General features: G+C 42.9%; 1 protein-coding gene across 5 annotated transcripts in view; it reads left to right on the forward strand.

Moving 5' to 3' along the window:
- LOC139276107 (suppressor of tumorigenicity 14 protein homolog) overlaps positions 1-19,155 on the forward strand; it is a 141,587-nt gene that overhangs the window by 66,232 nt on the left and 56,200 nt on the right. For all 5 annotated transcript variants that reach the window (XM_070893608.1, XM_070893610.1, XM_070893613.1 and 2 more), the window contains exons 7-11: positions 1,501-1,720; positions 2,977-3,119; positions 10,670-10,767; positions 11,325-11,437; positions 14,315-14,448. In XM_070893608.1, coding sequence (XP_070749709.1) covers positions 1,501-1,720; positions 2,977-3,119; positions 10,670-10,767; positions 11,325-11,437; positions 14,315-14,448 — 708 coding nt within the window. The remainder of the gene's footprint in view (positions 1-1,500; positions 1,721-2,976; positions 3,120-10,669; positions 10,768-11,324; positions 11,438-14,314; positions 14,449-19,155) is intronic.

The following is a 19,155-nucleotide window of genomic DNA, read 5'->3' on the forward strand; positions in this document are numbered from 1 at the left end:
TATAAAAATTCTATAATTTTTTAATATAATGTATTTTTTTAAATAACTTTGTTTATGATATTTCAACTTCTACCATAATCCCATATGTATGTCCCAGTCTTTATTTTGCTCTCTATAAATGTTATAAAAGGATAACCAGTACATTTTACTTCTTGGTTTGTTTTCTGTGAGAATTAATCAATGTGATTGGGTGCTTGATGACTTCTCTGCTGGATGCTGGCGATCCACTAGACTTGGTGTCAGAATCAAATTAACGTTGGGAAAGGTGAAATCAATGCTATAGAGATCACTTGATCTTTATAGGCAGCTTTCTTTGAGATCAGCGGTGAGCACCGTCATTTCACTGCTGACTGCAAAATTCAGGCCAATACTTCGGCAGAAACCTCATTTACATGTCTATCCATGGTTTCTGCTGATCTTCTGCTGGAGTTACAGTGGCCGATTGGAAGAACACTGAAGACATTCTCGGTTATCATTTCCCGCAGAAATTGGTTATTTGGGTATATTGACAACTTTTAAAAAGGAACTGGATCAATATTTGTTGAGAAGCGGAATTAAGGGTTAATGGTTAGACAGCACCACTGAACTATTTTTTCCATGGGAAGTTGCAGAAGAAAATGATTGTTCCCTAAAGCAGGAATTCAACAGATTGTATGGGAGGGTATCCATGATAGAGTAATCATATAGGTACTGGATTGGGCTAAATAGCCTTTTATTGTTCTGGATTTTCTTTGGTTCTTATTTTTCTTTTTAAATAAACAAACGCTGATGGATTTAAATGCTGTATAGCTTTTCAAAACATTGATTCATATTATGGCCTGTAAGAGTCTTTAAATATAGGTTGTCTTTCAGCTTGTTGATATCTGGATGAAAAGATCGGAGCCTCCAGACAGCCAGTGCAAGCAGTTTCTGAGTGGGACTTGGGGGTTGGGTTTGGTTGGTCTGTGCTGAGCAGATTGAAATAAATGCAGGAAAAACTGAACCTGATCGTGGGTAGAAGTGCATGGTTTGGCCAGCTTCCTAGGGTAATGTACCTCTGAAAGGTTCATGTGAGTGAACAAACCAGCATTTGTAAATTGCCAAAAGGTACAGATAGCCTGTTGAAGAAGTTAGTGATTTCATCGGGTCTGACAAATTACATGGAATTGTGCAGCATTAACCCAGGCTGTGAAAAATGTAGAAATCTATTAACACGCTCAAATGATGGATACATTCTAAAACTTAGCCTTTTTTTTTACAGTTGCAATGCAGTATGGCTTCTTAGATGTTTAACATTTACAAAATTTAAAGAAAACAAGGGAATTCAACTTTGTTAACAGAAATTATGGTATTACTTGCACCTTTGCTTATAATACCAATATTTTCTTTTATTATTTTGTTTTGGATACTGTATTAAACATTTTTGCCATTTTAAACTATTTTTGCAAAGTTGAGCTCATTATAAATGATGATTGCTACATTCTCTATTGTGCTGTAAAATTTGCTTCTCTCATTTTGCAGCGATTTCTTTTGATCTGTACGCAAAACCAGGCAACAATCGGACACTGACACTAACACGCCCAAAGAGATCCTATTACCAGTGGCGATTGCGAGTTCCATCAGGCCATATTGTACACTTGGTGATCCTGACCCTACATGGGGCAATTCCAGGAAACTGTGCAATGCATAAACTATCAGCCTATGACTTCCTACTCCCTGTACAGAACAAAATAATAACACGGTAAGACAATGGACATCTGGTGAACTTTACAACAGTGCAGTTGGAAAGTACGTTCATGCCATGATGGTTCCTAATTTACCTTCCAGTATTAAATAGCCAATTCCTTATAGGAGTAAATTTGACATTTAATCTTGGCACCTTTTGACTGCTGGTGTTTCATCAAAAATGTGTACAATGGTGCAACAAACATTTTGGATTAGCCTGGGAGCTACACTGGAACCACCCGCTCTGGAAAGCTTTCCATTGACTCATCGTGCAGCAGTAAGCAGTCCAACTGCATCTTTCCTGGGTTTAGTCTTTGAATCAGGATTTTGTTTTTGCAACTGGAATTCTAAACAAAGCTCGAAATACAAACACTGGGAACTTTGGGGGTTCTCGCGATTGGCCGCTGTAAGGAACGATCAATGGAAATCCCAGATAGATGCGCAACACAGGGTTTCTGCTGACCTTCCACCAGAGTTACAACGGCCGAGCAGGAGAACCCCTGAGAAAATTCCCGATGAAAATGTTTTAGAAGTCAATGCTTGGATCATGTGTGCTTTTATATGGAGCTGACTGTACTATCTGGTCACTTGCTTGTAGAAATGTCATCATGTATAGATCTGTTGCACTGAAGTATTTAAATTTTCAGTTCACACTTAGTATTCTCAGTCTTCTACTTTTGTATGGTAGTAGCAAAACAAATCAAATATCAATATCCAAGTCAGATATCCAGGCCAAAGTTTCCAGTGTAACAGCATGGACATCTTGTAGGCTGCCTGCAAATTTCCTCTGAGGGCAATGTTCAATGTTGTGCCCAAGGATCTGATTAGGAGCTCCACAGTCGCATGATAGGTATGCTTTAACTTCCATCTATAGAGAAGGTGACAGCATCTACCATGACCAGTTCTGAGTATTCTCAGTATAGAGAAATGTGAAGGAAACATGAAAAGTTTCCGACAGTAGACTATCCACTATATTCAGGCATCATTGATAATATTTAATGCAGTATAAACTGACAATTAAAATAAAAAGCTGTGCTCTAGGTAAAGTTGTCCGAAGAATGTTAATATTAAATAGTCATGGCAAATATAGTTCCGGTTCGTTTTTGGGTTTTTATGTTTAGGAATCTTAAAAGTGAAGCAATTCTTAAATCCAAAGATTTTTTTTAATAAAAATACAAAAACAGGGGAAACTTGCCCAAATAACCCATAAAAATAAGTCTATAAATTGCACATTTTTATGTTGAATAAACAAAAATCATGATTTTTTTGCAGGTGGTGTGGCTCGCCTGTGACTTGGAACCCTCCTATTATCAGATTGACTTCATCAGGCAATGTGATGTTGGTGACTTTTTCATCAAATATACCAAGAGATGGTGCAGTATTTAAAGCATATTTTGAAGCTATTCAAAAAAGAGGTAGGATTGCAGAAAATTGTTTTTCAGAAAGTCTTTTGAGCTGTGTGACTTACATTAGATCTTTTGGCTTTATCAAAACTTAAACCTTAAATTGGACAGGTGGATGAACCAAAAGCTATTTGTGCGTGTGCAGCTAAGCATTGCTGATAATGGCAGAAAATGAATTCAGCCCAACTAGAGTTTGGTTGCGGTGACTGTACCTGACTACATAACTTTCAGCACAGTAAATTGACAAATGCAGCTCATGTTTTTAAACCTTTAATATTGTTGACCTGTGACATTGGTAATGCTAATAGTTAAAAAAAGATTAGCTATACATGGTAATTCAGAGAATATTATGCTCTTACCTGTCTCTGATGTTGTTGTATTACTGTTTTTCTATGTCTCTTATCTTCTGCTTCTCTCCTTGTAACTCTTAATTTTGTTTCTCTCTCTGTCCTCTTCAGTAGTCTCTGACTTTACTGTTGGCTGGGAGGTGGTGGCTGGGAAGGCACAGTGTGGCAGGGAAAGTGTTGTGTATGGAGAAAGAGTCAGACTGAACACTGTGAGCTCAAAGTAAAGTGTGACCGTAGTCTTTTATTGCAAGTCTCCAGAGTGTCTCTCCAATCTGTGAAGCCTCCTTAAATACCTGTGCTCCAAAGGGATTATGGGATCCCTTGGGACTCCAGGGGAAGAGCCCTCTGGTGGCTGTACAGAGTACATGATCAACAGTGTAACTATTTACATCATGAGTCGATCTGGGGCTCTTCTTGCCCTGGTTGATCTTCTCGATGTGAAAGCTGGTGTTGTTGAATCATTTGTTGGGCCCTCGCTGGGCAGCTGTGCAGCTGGCCTTGCTGGGCTGCCTGATGTGTTGGGCCCTGCTGGGCTGCTGTGGATGATGGGTTCTGCTTTGTGGTCAACCGTGGTGCCGGTTGCCACTGGTGTGTATGTTGGGGGATCAAAAAAGGTCGGGTCCAAGGTGGGTTGCTCAGGATAGTCCGTGAATCTGAGTTTGATTTGGTCCAAGTGTTTCCGGTGAATGAGTCCATTTGAAAGTTTGACCCGAAACACCCTGCTCCCCTCTTTGGCCATGACAGTGCCGGGAAGCCACTTGGGACCTTGTCCATAATTTAATACAAATACAGGATCATTGACTTCAATCTCGTGTGATACATTTGCGCTATCATGGTATGCAATTTGTTGAAGCCGCCTGCTCCCTACCTGTTCATGTAGATCGAGGTGAACTAACGAGAGCCTTGTCTTAAGTGCTCTTTTCATGAGCAGTTCAGCAGGTGGGATCCCAGTGAGTGAGTGGGGTCTCTTGCAGTAGCTAAGCAGGACTCGGGATAGGCTAGTCTGCAGTGAGCCTTCAGTTACCCTCTTCAAGCCTTGCTTGATGGTTTGCAGTGCTTTCTCTGCCTGACCATTAAAAGGGGCAGATGTGACATGTTTGATTCCATTACGGGTCATGAATTCTTTGAACTCAACACTGGTAAAACATGGCCTGTTGTCGCTCACCAGGACATCGGGTAAGCCATGTGTGGCAAACATGGCCCACAGGCTTTCAGTAGTGGCAGCGGACATGCTAGCCGACATTGTCTCACATTCAATCTGCTTGGAGTACGCGTCTACAACCACAAGGAACATTTTACCCAAGAACGGGCCTGCATAGTCGATGTGTACCCTAGACTACAGTTTGGAGGGCCAAGACCATAAACTTAGCGACACCTCCCTGAGTACATTGCTTAACTGCGAGCATGTATTACATCTGTGAACACAGTCCATATTGATACCGGGCCACCACATGTGGGATCTGGCTATCGCTTTCATCATTACGATGCCTGGGTGAGTACTGTGGAGGTCATTGATGAAGATGTCTCTGCCCTTCTTGGGGACCACTACTTGATTGCCCCACTGAAGGCAGTCTGCCTGTATAGACATTTCATCTTTGCGCCGCTGGAATGGCTTTATCTCTTCCTGCATTTCCACTGGGACACTGGACCAGCTCCCGTGAAGCACACAGCTTTTGACTACAGATAATAAGGGGTCCTGGCTTGTCCAGGTTTTGATTTGTCGGGCAGTGACGGGTGATTGCTCACTCTCAAATGCTGCCATGACCATAGCTAGATCTGCGGGCTGCACCATTTCCACCCCCATGGTGGGCAATGGCAGCCTACTGAGAGCATCGGCGCAGTTTTCTGTACCTGGCCTGTGGCGGATGGTGTAGTTATATCCAGACAACGTGAACACCCATCTCTGGATGCGGGCCGATGCATTGGTATTTATCCCTTTACTCACAGAGAACAGGGATATAAGTGGCTTATGGTCAGTTTCCAATTTGAATTTTAGCCCAAACAGGTACTGATGCATTTTCTTTACCCCGTAGACACATGCCAACGCTTCTTTCTCAATCATGCTGTAGACTCTCTCAGCCTTAGATAGACTCCTGGATGCATAAGCCACCGGTTGCAGTTTCCCGAAATCATTAGCTTGTTGCATTAGCCGACGGCACATGCTAGTGCCAAACGCTTACACGGATCATACAACACAAGCAATTTGTTTGAGCATAACAATTTTCTAGCTTTTACAAAGGCATTTTCTTGGCTTTTGCCCCAAACCTATTCGTCCCCTTTTCATAGTAAGACATGCAGTGGTTCTAGCAGTGTGTTGAGACCCAGTAAGAAGTTACCAAAGTAGTTCAAGAGTCCCAGAAACGACCGCAGCTCCGTCATGTTCTGTGGCCTCGGTGCGTTCTCGATTGCCTCCGTCTTCGCGTTGGTGTGCCTGATGCCATCTGCCGCAATCCTCCTTCCCAGGAACTCCACTTCAGGCGCCAGGAAAACGCACTTCGAGTGTTTTAACCTGAGCCCCACGCGGTTGAGTGGACTAAGAACCTCCTCCAGGTTCTGCAGATGCTCGACTGTGTTCCGACCTATGACCAGGATGTCATCCTGGAAGACCACGGTGTGCGGGACCGACTTCAGTAAGCTTTCCATGTTTCTCTCGAATATTGCCACCGCTGATCGGATTCCAAACGGGCATCTGTTATAAACAAAAAGACCTTTGTGCGTGTTGATGCAGGTGAGAGCCTTCGATGATTCCTCCAGTTCCTGCGTCATGTAGGCTGAAGTCAGATCCAGCTTCGTGAACGTCTTTCCACCTGCCAGCATTGCAAAGAGGTCGTCGGCCTTTGGTAGTGGGTATTGGTCCTGCAGGGAGAAACAATTGATAGTTACTTTGTAATCGCCACAGATTCTGACGGTGCCGTCTCCCTTGAGGACTGGGATGATAGGACTGGCCCACTCGTTGAACTCGATCGGGGAAATTATGCCCTCTCTCTGCAGCCGGTGTAGCTTGATCTCAACCCTTTCTCTCATCATGTACGGTACTGCTCTTGCCTTGTGATGGATGGGTCATGCCCCTGGAATTGGGTGGATCTGCACTTTTGCTCCTTGGAATTTCCTGATGCCTGGTTCGAACAGCGAAGGAAATTTGTTTAAGACCTGAGGACACGAAGTGTCGTCAGCGGGCGATAGCGTCGGACGTTGTCCCAGTTCCAGCGTATCTTTCCCAGCCAGCTCCTGCCGAGCAGCGTGGGACCATCGCCTGGTACCACCCAAAGTGGTAGCTTGTGCACCGCTCCATCGTAGGAGACCTTTACGGTAGCACTGCCGATTATAGGAATCAGTTCTTTCGTGTAAGTTCTTAGTTTCGTGTGAACTGGAGTTAAGACTGGCCTTGAGGCCTTGTTGCACCACAACCTTTCGAAAGTCTTTTTGCCCATGATGGACTGGCTCGTGCCCGTGTCCAGCTCCATTGACACCAGGAGTCCATTTAGTTCAACATTCAGCATTATCGGGGGACAATTCGTGGTGAACGTGTGCACCCCATGTACCTCTGCCTCCTCTAACTGAGGTTCTGGTTCGTCGTGATCCTTCGTGGATCTATCCTCCTCTGCAGCATGGTGGTTTGCAGGTTTAACAGGCTTTGCAGCTCGCCTGCACATTCGTTGGAGGTGTCCCATTGTTCCACAGCCCTTGCAATCGTACTCTTTGTATCGGTATGAATGGAAACGATGATCACCCCCGCAGTGCCAACAAGGTGTTAATGACCTTGCATTCATCACCCTTGATGGTGGACTCTGAGACATCTGCGGACGTGTAGCTGCAGGTATGTTTGACCTGCCCTGTATGTTACGATTCGAAAACAACATCACTTTGTTCACAGTACTTGTAGCAGCACTTGTGTGCTGAGAGATTTGCTTAGTATTGTCACTGGTGGCAATGAACGCCTGGGCTGTCGCTATGGCCTTACTCAAGGTTGGGGTCTCTACAGTCAAAAGTTTGCGAAGTATGGTTTTGTGGCCAATGCCAAGTACGAAGAAGTCTCTGAGCATGTGCTGCAAATGTCCTTCAAATTCGCAATGTCCTGCAAGGCATCTTAGCTCGGTGACATAACTCGCCACTTCCTGGCCTTCAGATCTTTTGTAGGTGTAGAACCAGTACCTCGCCATCAGAATGCTTTCCTTCGGGTTCAAATGCTCTCGGACCAGTGTGCACAAATCGTTGTCTGATTTCTCCGTGGGTTTTGCTGGAGTGAGCAGATTCTTCATGAGGCCATACATTGGTGCCCCACAGACGGTGAGGAGGATCGCTCTACGTTTGGCAGTGCTCTCTTCCCCATCTAGCTCATTGGCCACGAAGTATTGGTCGAGTCGCTCCACAAAAGTTTCCTAATCATCTCCCTCCGAGAATTTCTCCAGGATGCCCACTGTTCTCTGCATCTTTGGTTTCTCTATCTGTATCTCGTCGCCAGTTGTAGTGTATGGAGAAAGAGTCAGACTGAACACACTGTGAGCTCAAAGTAAAGTGTGACATTGGTCTTTTATTGCAGGTCTCCAGAATGCCTCTCCAACCTGTGAAGCCTCCCTCAATACCTGTGCTCCTAAGGGATTATGGGATTCCTTGGGACTCCAGGGGATGAGCCCTCTTGTGGCTATACAGAGTAAATACAAGAATACATATATAACAGAAAGGAGCCACCAACAATTCCAAGCTGCAATGAAATGTGACCCTCAGTGGATTCCTGCCCATTCTCTTCCCCCAATAATTCATCCTTCCCTTCAGCCGCTCACACCCATTGCCAGAGATCTTCTCACTCACAACATGTTTCCCTCCTCCTTTCTCTTCCAATCTATTTCACTCAAAGGGGCTTTGCTTGCTTTCAAAATGGAACAGTTAAAAAAAAAAAATCTAATAAGAATGAGGAAAGACACTGGAGTAAATTTTCTCAAGCTTCACCTGCTTTGCTGCTGTAACTCCGTTCACCGCCACTGTCAGCCTGTATCTTTTATCTGGGTCTGTCCCTCTCTGTCTAATAGGTGTTAGCAATTCAGATCTCTGTCTCACAGAAATAGGGAACAGCTGTAAGCAAACACAGTTGGCTAATTAGTTGACTTGGAAATTAAACTGGTTTCTTTTTTGAAAGTGGAACTGACATTAACATCAAATCTCTCTCTTAATCTCTTAATCACTTTCACTCTCTTAATCTCTCTTTCTCTCTCAATTACGTTCTCTTAATCTCCTTCTCTCTTACCACCTCTCTTTGGCTCCAGTCTTTCTATATTTATCCCCTTCCTTATCTTAGTGCACTTTCTGAAGTTTATAGAACACAAAACAAAACAGGCAAATTATCAGAAGTTATTTTTTTGATCATTCTCTCTCACACAAATGCATTGAGCCTCTTGTTAAAAACGCTCATTATGAATTTTATATCAATAAATCTTTTAAAATGTATCCTCTTTTTTTCAAAAATATTTGAAAAAAGCTACTGAGTAGAAAGTGTTAGAAGCTAAAGAAAGATATTCCATAGGTACAGGTGACTGAACAGTACTGATTTGTCTTGGGAAATTAGGTACAATGTACATATTCAGAATTCACAATCCAAATTCAACTCATAAACTCACAGCGCTGGGCAAAAATATAAAGGGTCAATTTTTGGGAGAGGGTGAGGCCTTCATGTAAAAACTTTGATGAGGACGTTTAAAGACAATTCAGTGGATAAATGTAATCATGTTATTGTGAAATATATCATTTTGGAGTATTTTTATTTTGCTTAAACCCTTATTTTGCATATTAGAAATTGCAATTACTGAGAGAGAAAAGATGGCTGAAGATGCGGCGGCCTACCTTGCGAAATTCAGCTCCTTGTCATTTTTTTCGAGCAGGACGGAAGTCAGTCACAATGGGGGCGGAAGTGGGGAAGTGGGGGCGGGTGGAGTGTCCGCTGCTGTCAGTCATCAGCGCCGGGCTGGTGACCTCATCAAGATGCTGCATCAACACGTCTCTCCCCTTCAGTTAAAGGGGAGAGCTGCTGTGAACTTTGCAGCTTTTTAAGTTAGGTCCACTGGGACACCAGGGAGGGCTTCGGCCTGGCACCCAAGAGGGGGAGCCAGGCTGCCTGTTGGCGGGCCGGCTGAATCAGGGGCATAATTGTCGGGCCGACCAGGCAGTCGGACGACAAAATAAAATAAGATGGCGGTCGCGACAGTGCGCCCTCCTCTTTAATGGAGGATGCACCACCATTTTACACACACTGCAAACACAGTGCACTGACAGAAAAAACTGTCGGGGGCACCGATCGGCAGCCGGAAGATTTTCTAAGGTGAGTTTTGCTTGCGAGGTGGGACATCGATAGTGTGTACTTTGATGACGCACTTAGGAGGGATCGGCAGCAGGGCGGAAGTGGGACTGCCGGAAAAACCACCGGGGAGAATTTCACGAGCAGCGGCTATTCAACTACAAATCGGTGGCCATTCAACACCGCCGCGTGGCCACCACTTTCTGGCAGTATCAGGTTTGATCGGGAGACTGAATTTCGAACCCGACAACTTTAATATTGAAAAGGCCTCTTTTAGCACTGTCTACAGGAATAACACATACTGCAGGTACTTATAACGAGTATTGCGAACAGTGATTACAAACAAAACTTTCTCCATACTAGGGAAAATGAATGCAACAGAAAGTTTCTATTCTCAGCCACAGCATTATCTGTTTAGCATTATGTATGATTGGGAAATGTTAAGATTGTAAATAATTATAATCTCAGCAATACTGGTTATTTTTAATCAAATCCAAGTATCTTATAGTGACAATGGTTTTCATTACTTATGTAATATGATTTAGTCGTCTCGAGGTCAATTGTGACAATTCTGAAAAACAGAATGTAGTTTCCACTTGCTCAGGAATATCAGTAAACAGAGATAAAAAGACCAAAGCAGAGGCACAGAAGATTTTGCATTTCCCTTCGTTGTTCCAGTAACTGTTCCCATTCTTAACTTCGGATATACTTACTACGGGAGCATATTACTATTTTTCTTCTTTTTATTTTGAGAGTCTTGTCTGTGAGATTGATGAGCTTAACGCTGAGGAGAAAGATTGTGATAAGCAGCATGTTCTCTGTGATTTTAGTCTGCTAAACTCCAGTGTTAGCCAATTGTGATGTATGTAATTGTAAACTTTAATTATTTATACTGAGATAAAAATTTATTTGATCCTTTCCCGCCACAGGTTGTGGTGGTAACCTCATATCCTGGAATGGTTCCTTGAGTTCTCCCTATTACCCTCGTTACTATCCTCCAAAAGTTGACTGCACCTGGACCATCACCGTGAGTAGTAACAACATTTTATTCATTTAAATCCCCTCCTCTGCAATTAGTCTTTCCGCTGAGGGGGAAAAGCCTAACTGACCTATTGCTTCTCATGCGAGTCAAATCTAACCCATAATGGTTTCAATATAAAAGTACACAGAACTAAAGTTCCAATTATTGCTTTGTTGATAACTTCTATATATCTGGGGGTGAAATTGTGCTTTTGAACCATAGTTTTAAGTGAAGTACTAAGGACTGCATTGTCTTTCATTTTGAAATACTTTTGTTGCTCATAAACTAAGGAAATTAGTTGAATTCATATAGCACCTTTCATGATTTCAGCATGTCCCAAAGCACTTTACAGACAATGAAGTACTTTTGAAGTTAGTCACTGTTGTGATTTTCAGCATCCTGAAATTTGAATTCTTAGAAAACCTGGTCTAGAAATTGTTTGTATTCTGCTTGGAATGTATTTTCTGAGTTGCACTTTAGGCATAGTTGGTAATCAAATAAAGTCAAATCATGTAAAGGAATGATTTATTGAATATAATAGCTGTTATCTTATTCCTTAACAGACACCTGCTGTAGGATATATTCTAGCCCTTTCTGTTATTGTTTTGGAAATCCAAGAGCGATCCCAAGGTTCAAGCAACTGTGATAAGGACTGGTTGGAGATCGAGGGGATCAGGTAAGACAAGCAGATTGTAGAGCTGTATTACTGTGCCTAACGTACTACATCTATATTGAAGAGAAACTATCTGATCTAATCTAAAATGATAAAGGGATTCAGTTGGGTAGATGCAGAGAAATTATTTTCTCTGTTGGGAGAAACTGGAACAAGGGGAAATAATTTAAAAATTAGAGCTAGGCTAGTTCGGAGTGAAATCAGAAAGCACTTTTTCAGACACAGGCTAGAATAAATCTGGAATTCATTCCTAAAAGGCTGTGGGCACTGCATCAACTGACATTTTCAAGTCTGAGATCAATAGAGTTTTACAAAAGCAAAATACTGCGGATGCTGGAAATCTAAAATAAATAAAACAATGGTGGAAACACTCAACAGGTCAGGCAGTGTCTGTGGAGTGGAGAGAGAAACAGAGTCAATGGGGGGAATTTTAACCTAAATCAACGGGTGGGTTAGGAGCATGGGGACAGTTAAGCTGTTTAAAAATTGGAATCCCGACCTGAACCCGCCTTCAACATACCCACTTCTGGTTTTAATAGTGGGTGCGGGGGCTGGGGTGGGGGGGCAGCTGTGGCAGTCAACCTGTTGCCAGGAGGTGGAACGTCAATTTAAATATTTTAATGAGGCTGGAAGCCTCTTTAATCTTCATTTTATTTTTAACAGCAGCTGGATGGGTTTTATACATCTCGTAAAACCCGGCAGTCACAGCAAGGCGAGGTCTGCTGTATCCAGGAGGTAAGTGTCATTACACCTACCTCCTGGATCCAGGGTTCCTGCCTAACGCAGCCCCCGCGATCGGGGACCCCCTCACGAGGCCTCCGATCGCCTTCCTGGATTCCCCACCCCCCGCCACCCTCAATCGTTCTTAGGTTAGCCACGATTCTCCGGTGGTCGGCCCCAATCGTCTCTTCACTCCCCCCAACCCCCGGTCCCTCGAAAAGCCCTGATCTTCCTTCTCATGTCCCTTCCTCCCCGCCACCCCAGATCCTCCGGAGGCTGGCACCAGCCCCCATCCGATCCCTCCCTCACTCGCATACCAGCCGCAGCCAGCCAGCCTTGCTATTGAACATAAAGGTGAGGGATTGGCTAAGCAAATAAACAGGTGCAGATGTAATGTGGCCAAAGGAGTGTCAAAGGTTAGACAGTTGGGAGTGTGGTTGCATATAATTAAGGAGGGAGTTTGATATGCCTGTGTAAAATGAGTACCTGACTATCTGGATCTTTTGGCCTTTAGGGTGTCAACCTTGGCTTAGTGGTAGCATTCTCACCTATTAGTCAGAAGGTTGTGGGTTCAATACCTACTCCAGAGACTTGAGCACATAATCTAAGCAGACACTTCAGTGTAGTACTAAGGGAGAGTTGCACTGTGGGAGGTGTCGTCTTTAGGGTGAGATGTTAAACTGAGGCCCCATCTCCCTTCTTAGGTGGACATAAAAGATCCCATGGCACTATTTAAGGACGAGCAGGGGTGTTCCCCCCGGGGGCCTGGCTAATATTTATGCCTCACCCAACATCACAAAGACAGATTATCTGGTCATTACCACTTTGCTGTTTGTGCGATCTTGTTGTGCGCAAATTCCTTTATTAAAACAATATCTTCGCTTTAAAAGTACTTCATTGGTTGTAAAGTGCTTTTGGACACGCTAAAGTCATGAAAGGTGCTATATAAATGCAAATCTGTCTTCATTCTTGGGCATGTCAGGGGAGACCTGTCTTTAGTGGCTCTGCTTCACAAAGAAGGTTAACAGACAACAGTGCCATCTCCTGGAGGCTGCAGTTGATAAATCGGTAAACCATGTAAGGAATATTAAACAAAGAATGTCCGATGAATCTCTTATCCCTTTGTCTCAATTGCCGATCAAAGAACTGGCTGAAAATTTACCACCATATCTAAGGATTGTTACATGCCTAAAAACCTCAGCTTCCCTATTAATTGTATTACATTAACTAGTCTAGAGTAGATTCACAATTACACAAATCAGGCCAAGCAAATCTTTTGGGGCTGCTGTACACTATTGACAGTTAACAGAATATCCTGATAAGCTACTTGCTTCATACAACCTCGTCCTTGCAGACCATCTGTGGTAAAATTCTGTCATCATCTAAAACACTCGTAATCATCACTGGTGACATCTACAAAGTTAATTCCAATCTGCAATTGTAGTATTCCCCTTTTCTTGAATCATTTATTTCTCGTTGCACAAAATGTAACTAATATTGCTGTTTTCCACACTTTTAGTTGGCAAATATTTTGATTGTTTTAGATATAACAATTTTTCTTGCTCACTCATTTTCTATTGAAGTCCTGATAACCGTTCTTGCTTCATTGTAGTGCAAGAATAGTTTATAATTTTCAGCTTTGAAAAAGAGTGTTCAGCAATGGATACAGAAACAGGAATTGTTAGAAACATATCCAGGCATGCAGTGCAAGCATCAGAAAAACTGGATAATAGTGAATTTTTCCCCGACGATCAACACTTTTGCTCGGTGTTTCACTGTTGATGATTTTGTTATTTTGGATTTTAAGCACAGTCACACTGGTAACAACTGAGCTGTGAAACTAGGAGACAGATCTGCAGCATATGTCAAAGCCAAAGTCCATAATGTGCCCAGATGAATTTCTACCCACTTGGATCTATTTTATAGGGTCCAACTGAAATATCAACCATCCATCAAATAGTTGGGCATATGGCTTGAGTTAACTCCTAGCAATAACCAGATACATGGAATAAGGTAATAGCAGACAGGCTCAGTGTAACTCCAAATTAAAAATGATTTAAAGTAGGGAATAAATTGAGCTAATTTGTAGGAATGCAAAATACTGCATTTACAGCACTGTAATGTAATGAATTGCATTTAATCACACCTTTGTCTTTGCAGATACTGCAATCGAGTAACTGAGGGTGGTTTCAGCAAGATTTATGGAAGATCTGTTAAAATTAAGTTTTACTCCGATCAGTCAATCACTTCCAAAGGATTTTACTTGGAGTACAGAGCTTTTAGCTATGAGGACTGTAAGTAAACACGCTATGTTGAATTATTGATTTTCAGGAATGATACTTTTTCCACCTTTAATAAAGTAAGGATATTCAGTAATTTAATTTATTCAAAATGCATTAGCCTAGAATATCCATGCTTTCCCCCCCCTAACTTCAGCATACAATCGGGAATGTAATGTTTTTTGGCAGCAAAACAGAGCAGAAAGCAGTTTACACCGGTTTTCTGCTCTAAACTTGACCCGTTTCCCGAATTCCCTTAAGTTTTGGCCCTTCCTGCAGGCTACCTGCTGAGCCGATTTAAATACATTATAACGAAGGCCAGTTGCAATACCTTTCCTGCTTTTACACTTGCAAAGAACTGTTTCTGAGCCTGTAAAATTTCTGCAGCAGGCAACACCTTTGTTTTTTGCATTCCACCTATACAAATCTGGACTTGTTTCTGACTGGGTCTGGCCACCGGGAGATTTCCATCGCTCACCAGCCAAAGTCAGGGTTTCTCAGGAGCAGGTATGCTAGTCCCTATGGGCATACCCTTGTATGCCATTATCATGACACTGGAGGAGGAGCAGCAGTTCAAGATGGAGCAAAGAAGAGCTAGGTAGCATTTGAGGAGGATGTATCCCACCAGATTTAGCCCCACATAAAATGTACAGACAGCCCAGGTCATTTGAGTGCCTTAGTGAGGATATGCGTACAACAGTTTGCTTCACCAAAGAGGCAATAGGGCAATGCTGGAGGATCTGCAGCCATAGTCATCTGACCCACACTGCTCTCTCTATGGCCATGAAAAATCATAGAATGGTTAAAGCACTGAAGGAGATCATTCAGCCCATTGAGCCCGTGCCGGCTCTCTGCAAGAGCACTTCAGCTAGTCCCACTGCCCACCCTTTCCCCATAGCCCTGCAAAATTATTTCCTTCAGCTACTTATCCAATTCCCTTTTGAAAGCCACGATTGAATCTGCCTCTAACATCCTTTCAGGCTGTGCATTCCAGATCCTAACCACTCAGTGCGTAAAAAGGTTTTCCCTCATGTCACCTTTGGTTCTTCTGCCCATCACCTTAAATCTATGTCCTCTGGTTCTCGACACTTCTGCTAATGGGAACAGTTTCTCTCTATCTACACTATCTAGACCCCTCATGCTTTTGAACACCACTATCAAATCTCCTTTCAACCTTCTTTGTTCTAAGGAGAGCAACCCCAGCTTCTCCAGTCTATCAACGTAACTGAAGTCCATCATCCCTAGAACCATGCTTGTAAATCTTTTCTGCACCCTCTCTAAGGCCTTCACATCCTTCCTAAAATGCGGTGCCCAGAATTGGACACAATGCTCCAGTTGAGGCCGAACCAGTTTTTTATAAAGGTTCATCATAACTTCCTTGCTTTTGTACTCTCTGCCTCTATTTATGAAGACCAGGATCCCGTAAACTTTTTTAAATGCTTTCTCAACCTGCCCTGCCACCTTCAACAATTTGTGCACATTTACCCCCAGGTCTCTCTGTTCATGCACCCCCTTTAGAAGTCTAAGTCATTAATATATATCAAGAAAAGCAGCGGTCCTAGTACCAACCACTGGGGAAGGTAACAACTGCACTCAAAATTTGTGGCACAGGTTTACTTCAGGCAGCTGGGGTAGGGGGTGTGTGTCTGTAATATTAGCCAGGGTGCAATATGGGCATGCATTCATCAGATGACTCGTGCATTTTACAGGAGAGCTGGCAAATACAGCACTTTTAGCATCACAGCAAGGCAGCAGTGAGAAAGGGCCATTCAGTTTTATGGGGTTGCTGGCAATCTCAAGGCCCAGGGTGGCACCCACGTTGCTTTGTTACCTCCTACAGAAACCCCCCTCAACTACTTCAACAGGAACAGATTCCACTCACTCAATGTCCAGATTGCACATAACAACATGCAAAAGATTCTACATATTAATACAAGATTTGCTGGAAATTGCATTCTTCCTGCAAAATTCTCACCAGGGAAGAAAATCATGTCAACGGATAGCTTGCGCAATGACAAAGCCCAGATAGGTATGCAAAAACCTGAAGCTACCAAAAGAAAATCTTTTGCGTCAAAAAATATCTTCTAAAAGAACTGTTAGAGGAGGAAAGTCCTCTTTATCACTGAGTGCCACTGGCATCCAAGCAGAGCAGCCCAGGAGAATGGAAGGAGGTTATCTCCAGTGTGATTGCCACCTCCACAAGACTATGCATACTGAATCAGTGCAGAAAAAAGTTCAACATTACTTAGGTCAGCCAAGAAATGAGAACCCGCCCTAACCTTACATTAATTAAGTATACTTACAAATTTTACATTCTTCACATCCTTGCATGCATTCAACCTAAAAGAATCCTCCCATTTAATGTAGCTTTTGCATATACATGTTGTCACACCTACGACAAGCCGCATGCTAACATTTGGGTATTACTGTATCTCATTTTAATAATTGGAACATCTCGCTTTTTGTACCCTTATTCTTAAACGGAGATTGGCCCTTAACAACTGAGAGAAATCTATGACAGGTGACAGACCCCAAAAGACAAATCTCTTAACCTGTATGAGGAAGAAGCTCCTGAAATTTTGGGAATGGAGACCATAGAGGATTCCAGAGATGAGGAAGTAGGAGGGTAACCACTATTTCAAGGTTTGGTATCAAGTTCTGCTGCTTTTCCTTCTCGGGCAATTCTCTTATTCATTAACTATTAGTAAAGCATATATCCCTTTAACCAGATCATTCCTCATGGCCACTTTGTATGCGAGATATCAGTCATTAACAAAGCTATCTCTGACCACTTCCTTGTCTTCATTTCCACTCACATCCCCTACCTTCCCTTATTCCATTATTCTCATCAACTGTTCATGGAAACAATCACACCCACCTCCCTCACAAACTCACTTTCTAAGTCCCAACTGCCCCCATCCCCCTTTGTCCCTCCACTCTTGATATCTCTGCTGCTGTAAATTTGCTTAACTTCCTTCATCTCGATGTCCATATTCATATCAAATCAATAACTGTTTCCCACCCCATCTCTTCCCTGATACAGTTGCAACTTCTGTTCTTTCAAGTCAATGGAACACAAACTGTTCCACAACTGGCCTAGTTACCAGTTGCCAGATCTGGCTTGATCATTTCAAATAATGCTGTGCCTTGCTTTTCTTAACCAAAATAGCCAATTACTCCAGGATCATCCTGATGGATAAAAGCAACCTTAGGCTCCTTCGTTTATGACCAACCGCCTCTTTAATTACATTTCTCCAGCTCTTCCTACCCTCACATCAACAAGGAGCTTATGGATTTCTTCATCTCTAAGATTGAGACTATCTGCACAGATGTCTCCACCACTTCCTCCCGTCTTTGTCCCCAGCCTCTAACCTCTCCCCCCCCCCCCCCCCCATTTCATCCATACCAACCCTACTCCCCAATCTTTTTTCAATCTGCCCCACCCTCTCCAAACTTACTGTGTCCATGAGATCCACCTCTTGCTGATTTTGTTACTGGTTTCCTTTCCTCAACAGCATTCCTGTCCTCTTCAAAACTACCATCATCATCATTCGTAAAAATAACCCTATCCTCAATCCATCTGTCCTCACCAATTACCTAACCTCCAATCTCTCCATTCTCTTTAAATGTCCTTGAACGTGTTCTGTGGGTGATATAGTGACCATGGAAAAGGTCCATAGAAGAGTTACAAGAATGATTCCTAGCTTAAAGAACATCAGCCACTCAGATAGGCTCAAGGACCTTGGTCTATTTACTTTAGAGCAGCGAAGGCTTAGAGGTAACCTGATAGAAGTCTATAAAGTAATTAAAGGGCCAGATAGTCTGCCTATTGATAGATTAATCCTGTTTAACAGATTGAGAATGACCAGGGAACACGAGTTTAAAATATGTAAGGGTAGAAGGCTGAATATTAAATGATTATTCTTTTCTTGTCTGATAATGCTCCAGTGAAGTCCCTTGGGATATTTTACTACATTAAAGGTTCTATATAAATGCAAGTTGTTGTTGTTGACACCCTTCACTCTCTCCCACTTTTCTTGATCCTTCAGCTGCCTCCACGCTGTCAGATTGCTCATATGCCGTTAAGTCTTGGATGTGTGACAACTTCCTCCAGCTAAACATCAAGCAGACTGAAGCAATCCCCTCTTGCCCCTGCCACAAACTCCAATCCTTTGACTTCATCCCCGTTATACATGCTGCCGATTTTACCAGAATATTCCATTGCTCTCATTGCTGGCCTCCTATCCTCCTCCTTACATAAACTCTAATTTGTGCAAAACCATCACCCATTTCCTGTCCTGCACTAAGTCCCATTCATCCATCACACCCCATCTTTGCTGACTTACACTGGTTCCCTATCCTCAGCGCATTAGATTTAAAATCCTTAATCGTCATCCATAAATCCCTCCGTGATCTTTGTCCCACCCTAGCTCTGCAAGCTCCTCTAAGTCCTCCCCAATGTGCTGTTCACTGATTTAGGATTTCCAATAATTCCCTCCCCACACGGGTCAATGTCACTATTTTCAGCTGCTCTAGTCCTACTCTCTAGAACTCTCATGACCTCTTTGCTTTTTTACCTCTTCATATTTAAATACTTTCTCAAATCTCATCTTTCCAACCAAACTCGTCATCATCTCTCTTCCTGCCTTGACACCCATTTCCATTTCCTATGGCCAGCTCTGAAACACTTGGGAAGTTTCTTAGAAGGCATTATACAAATTA

The sequence above is a fragment of the Pristiophorus japonicus genome, chromosome 11 (assembly GCF_044704955.1).
Source record: "Pristiophorus japonicus isolate sPriJap1 chromosome 11, sPriJap1.hap1, whole genome shotgun sequence".
NCBI lineage: Eukaryota > Metazoa > Chordata > Chondrichthyes > Pristiophoridae > Pristiophorus > Pristiophorus japonicus.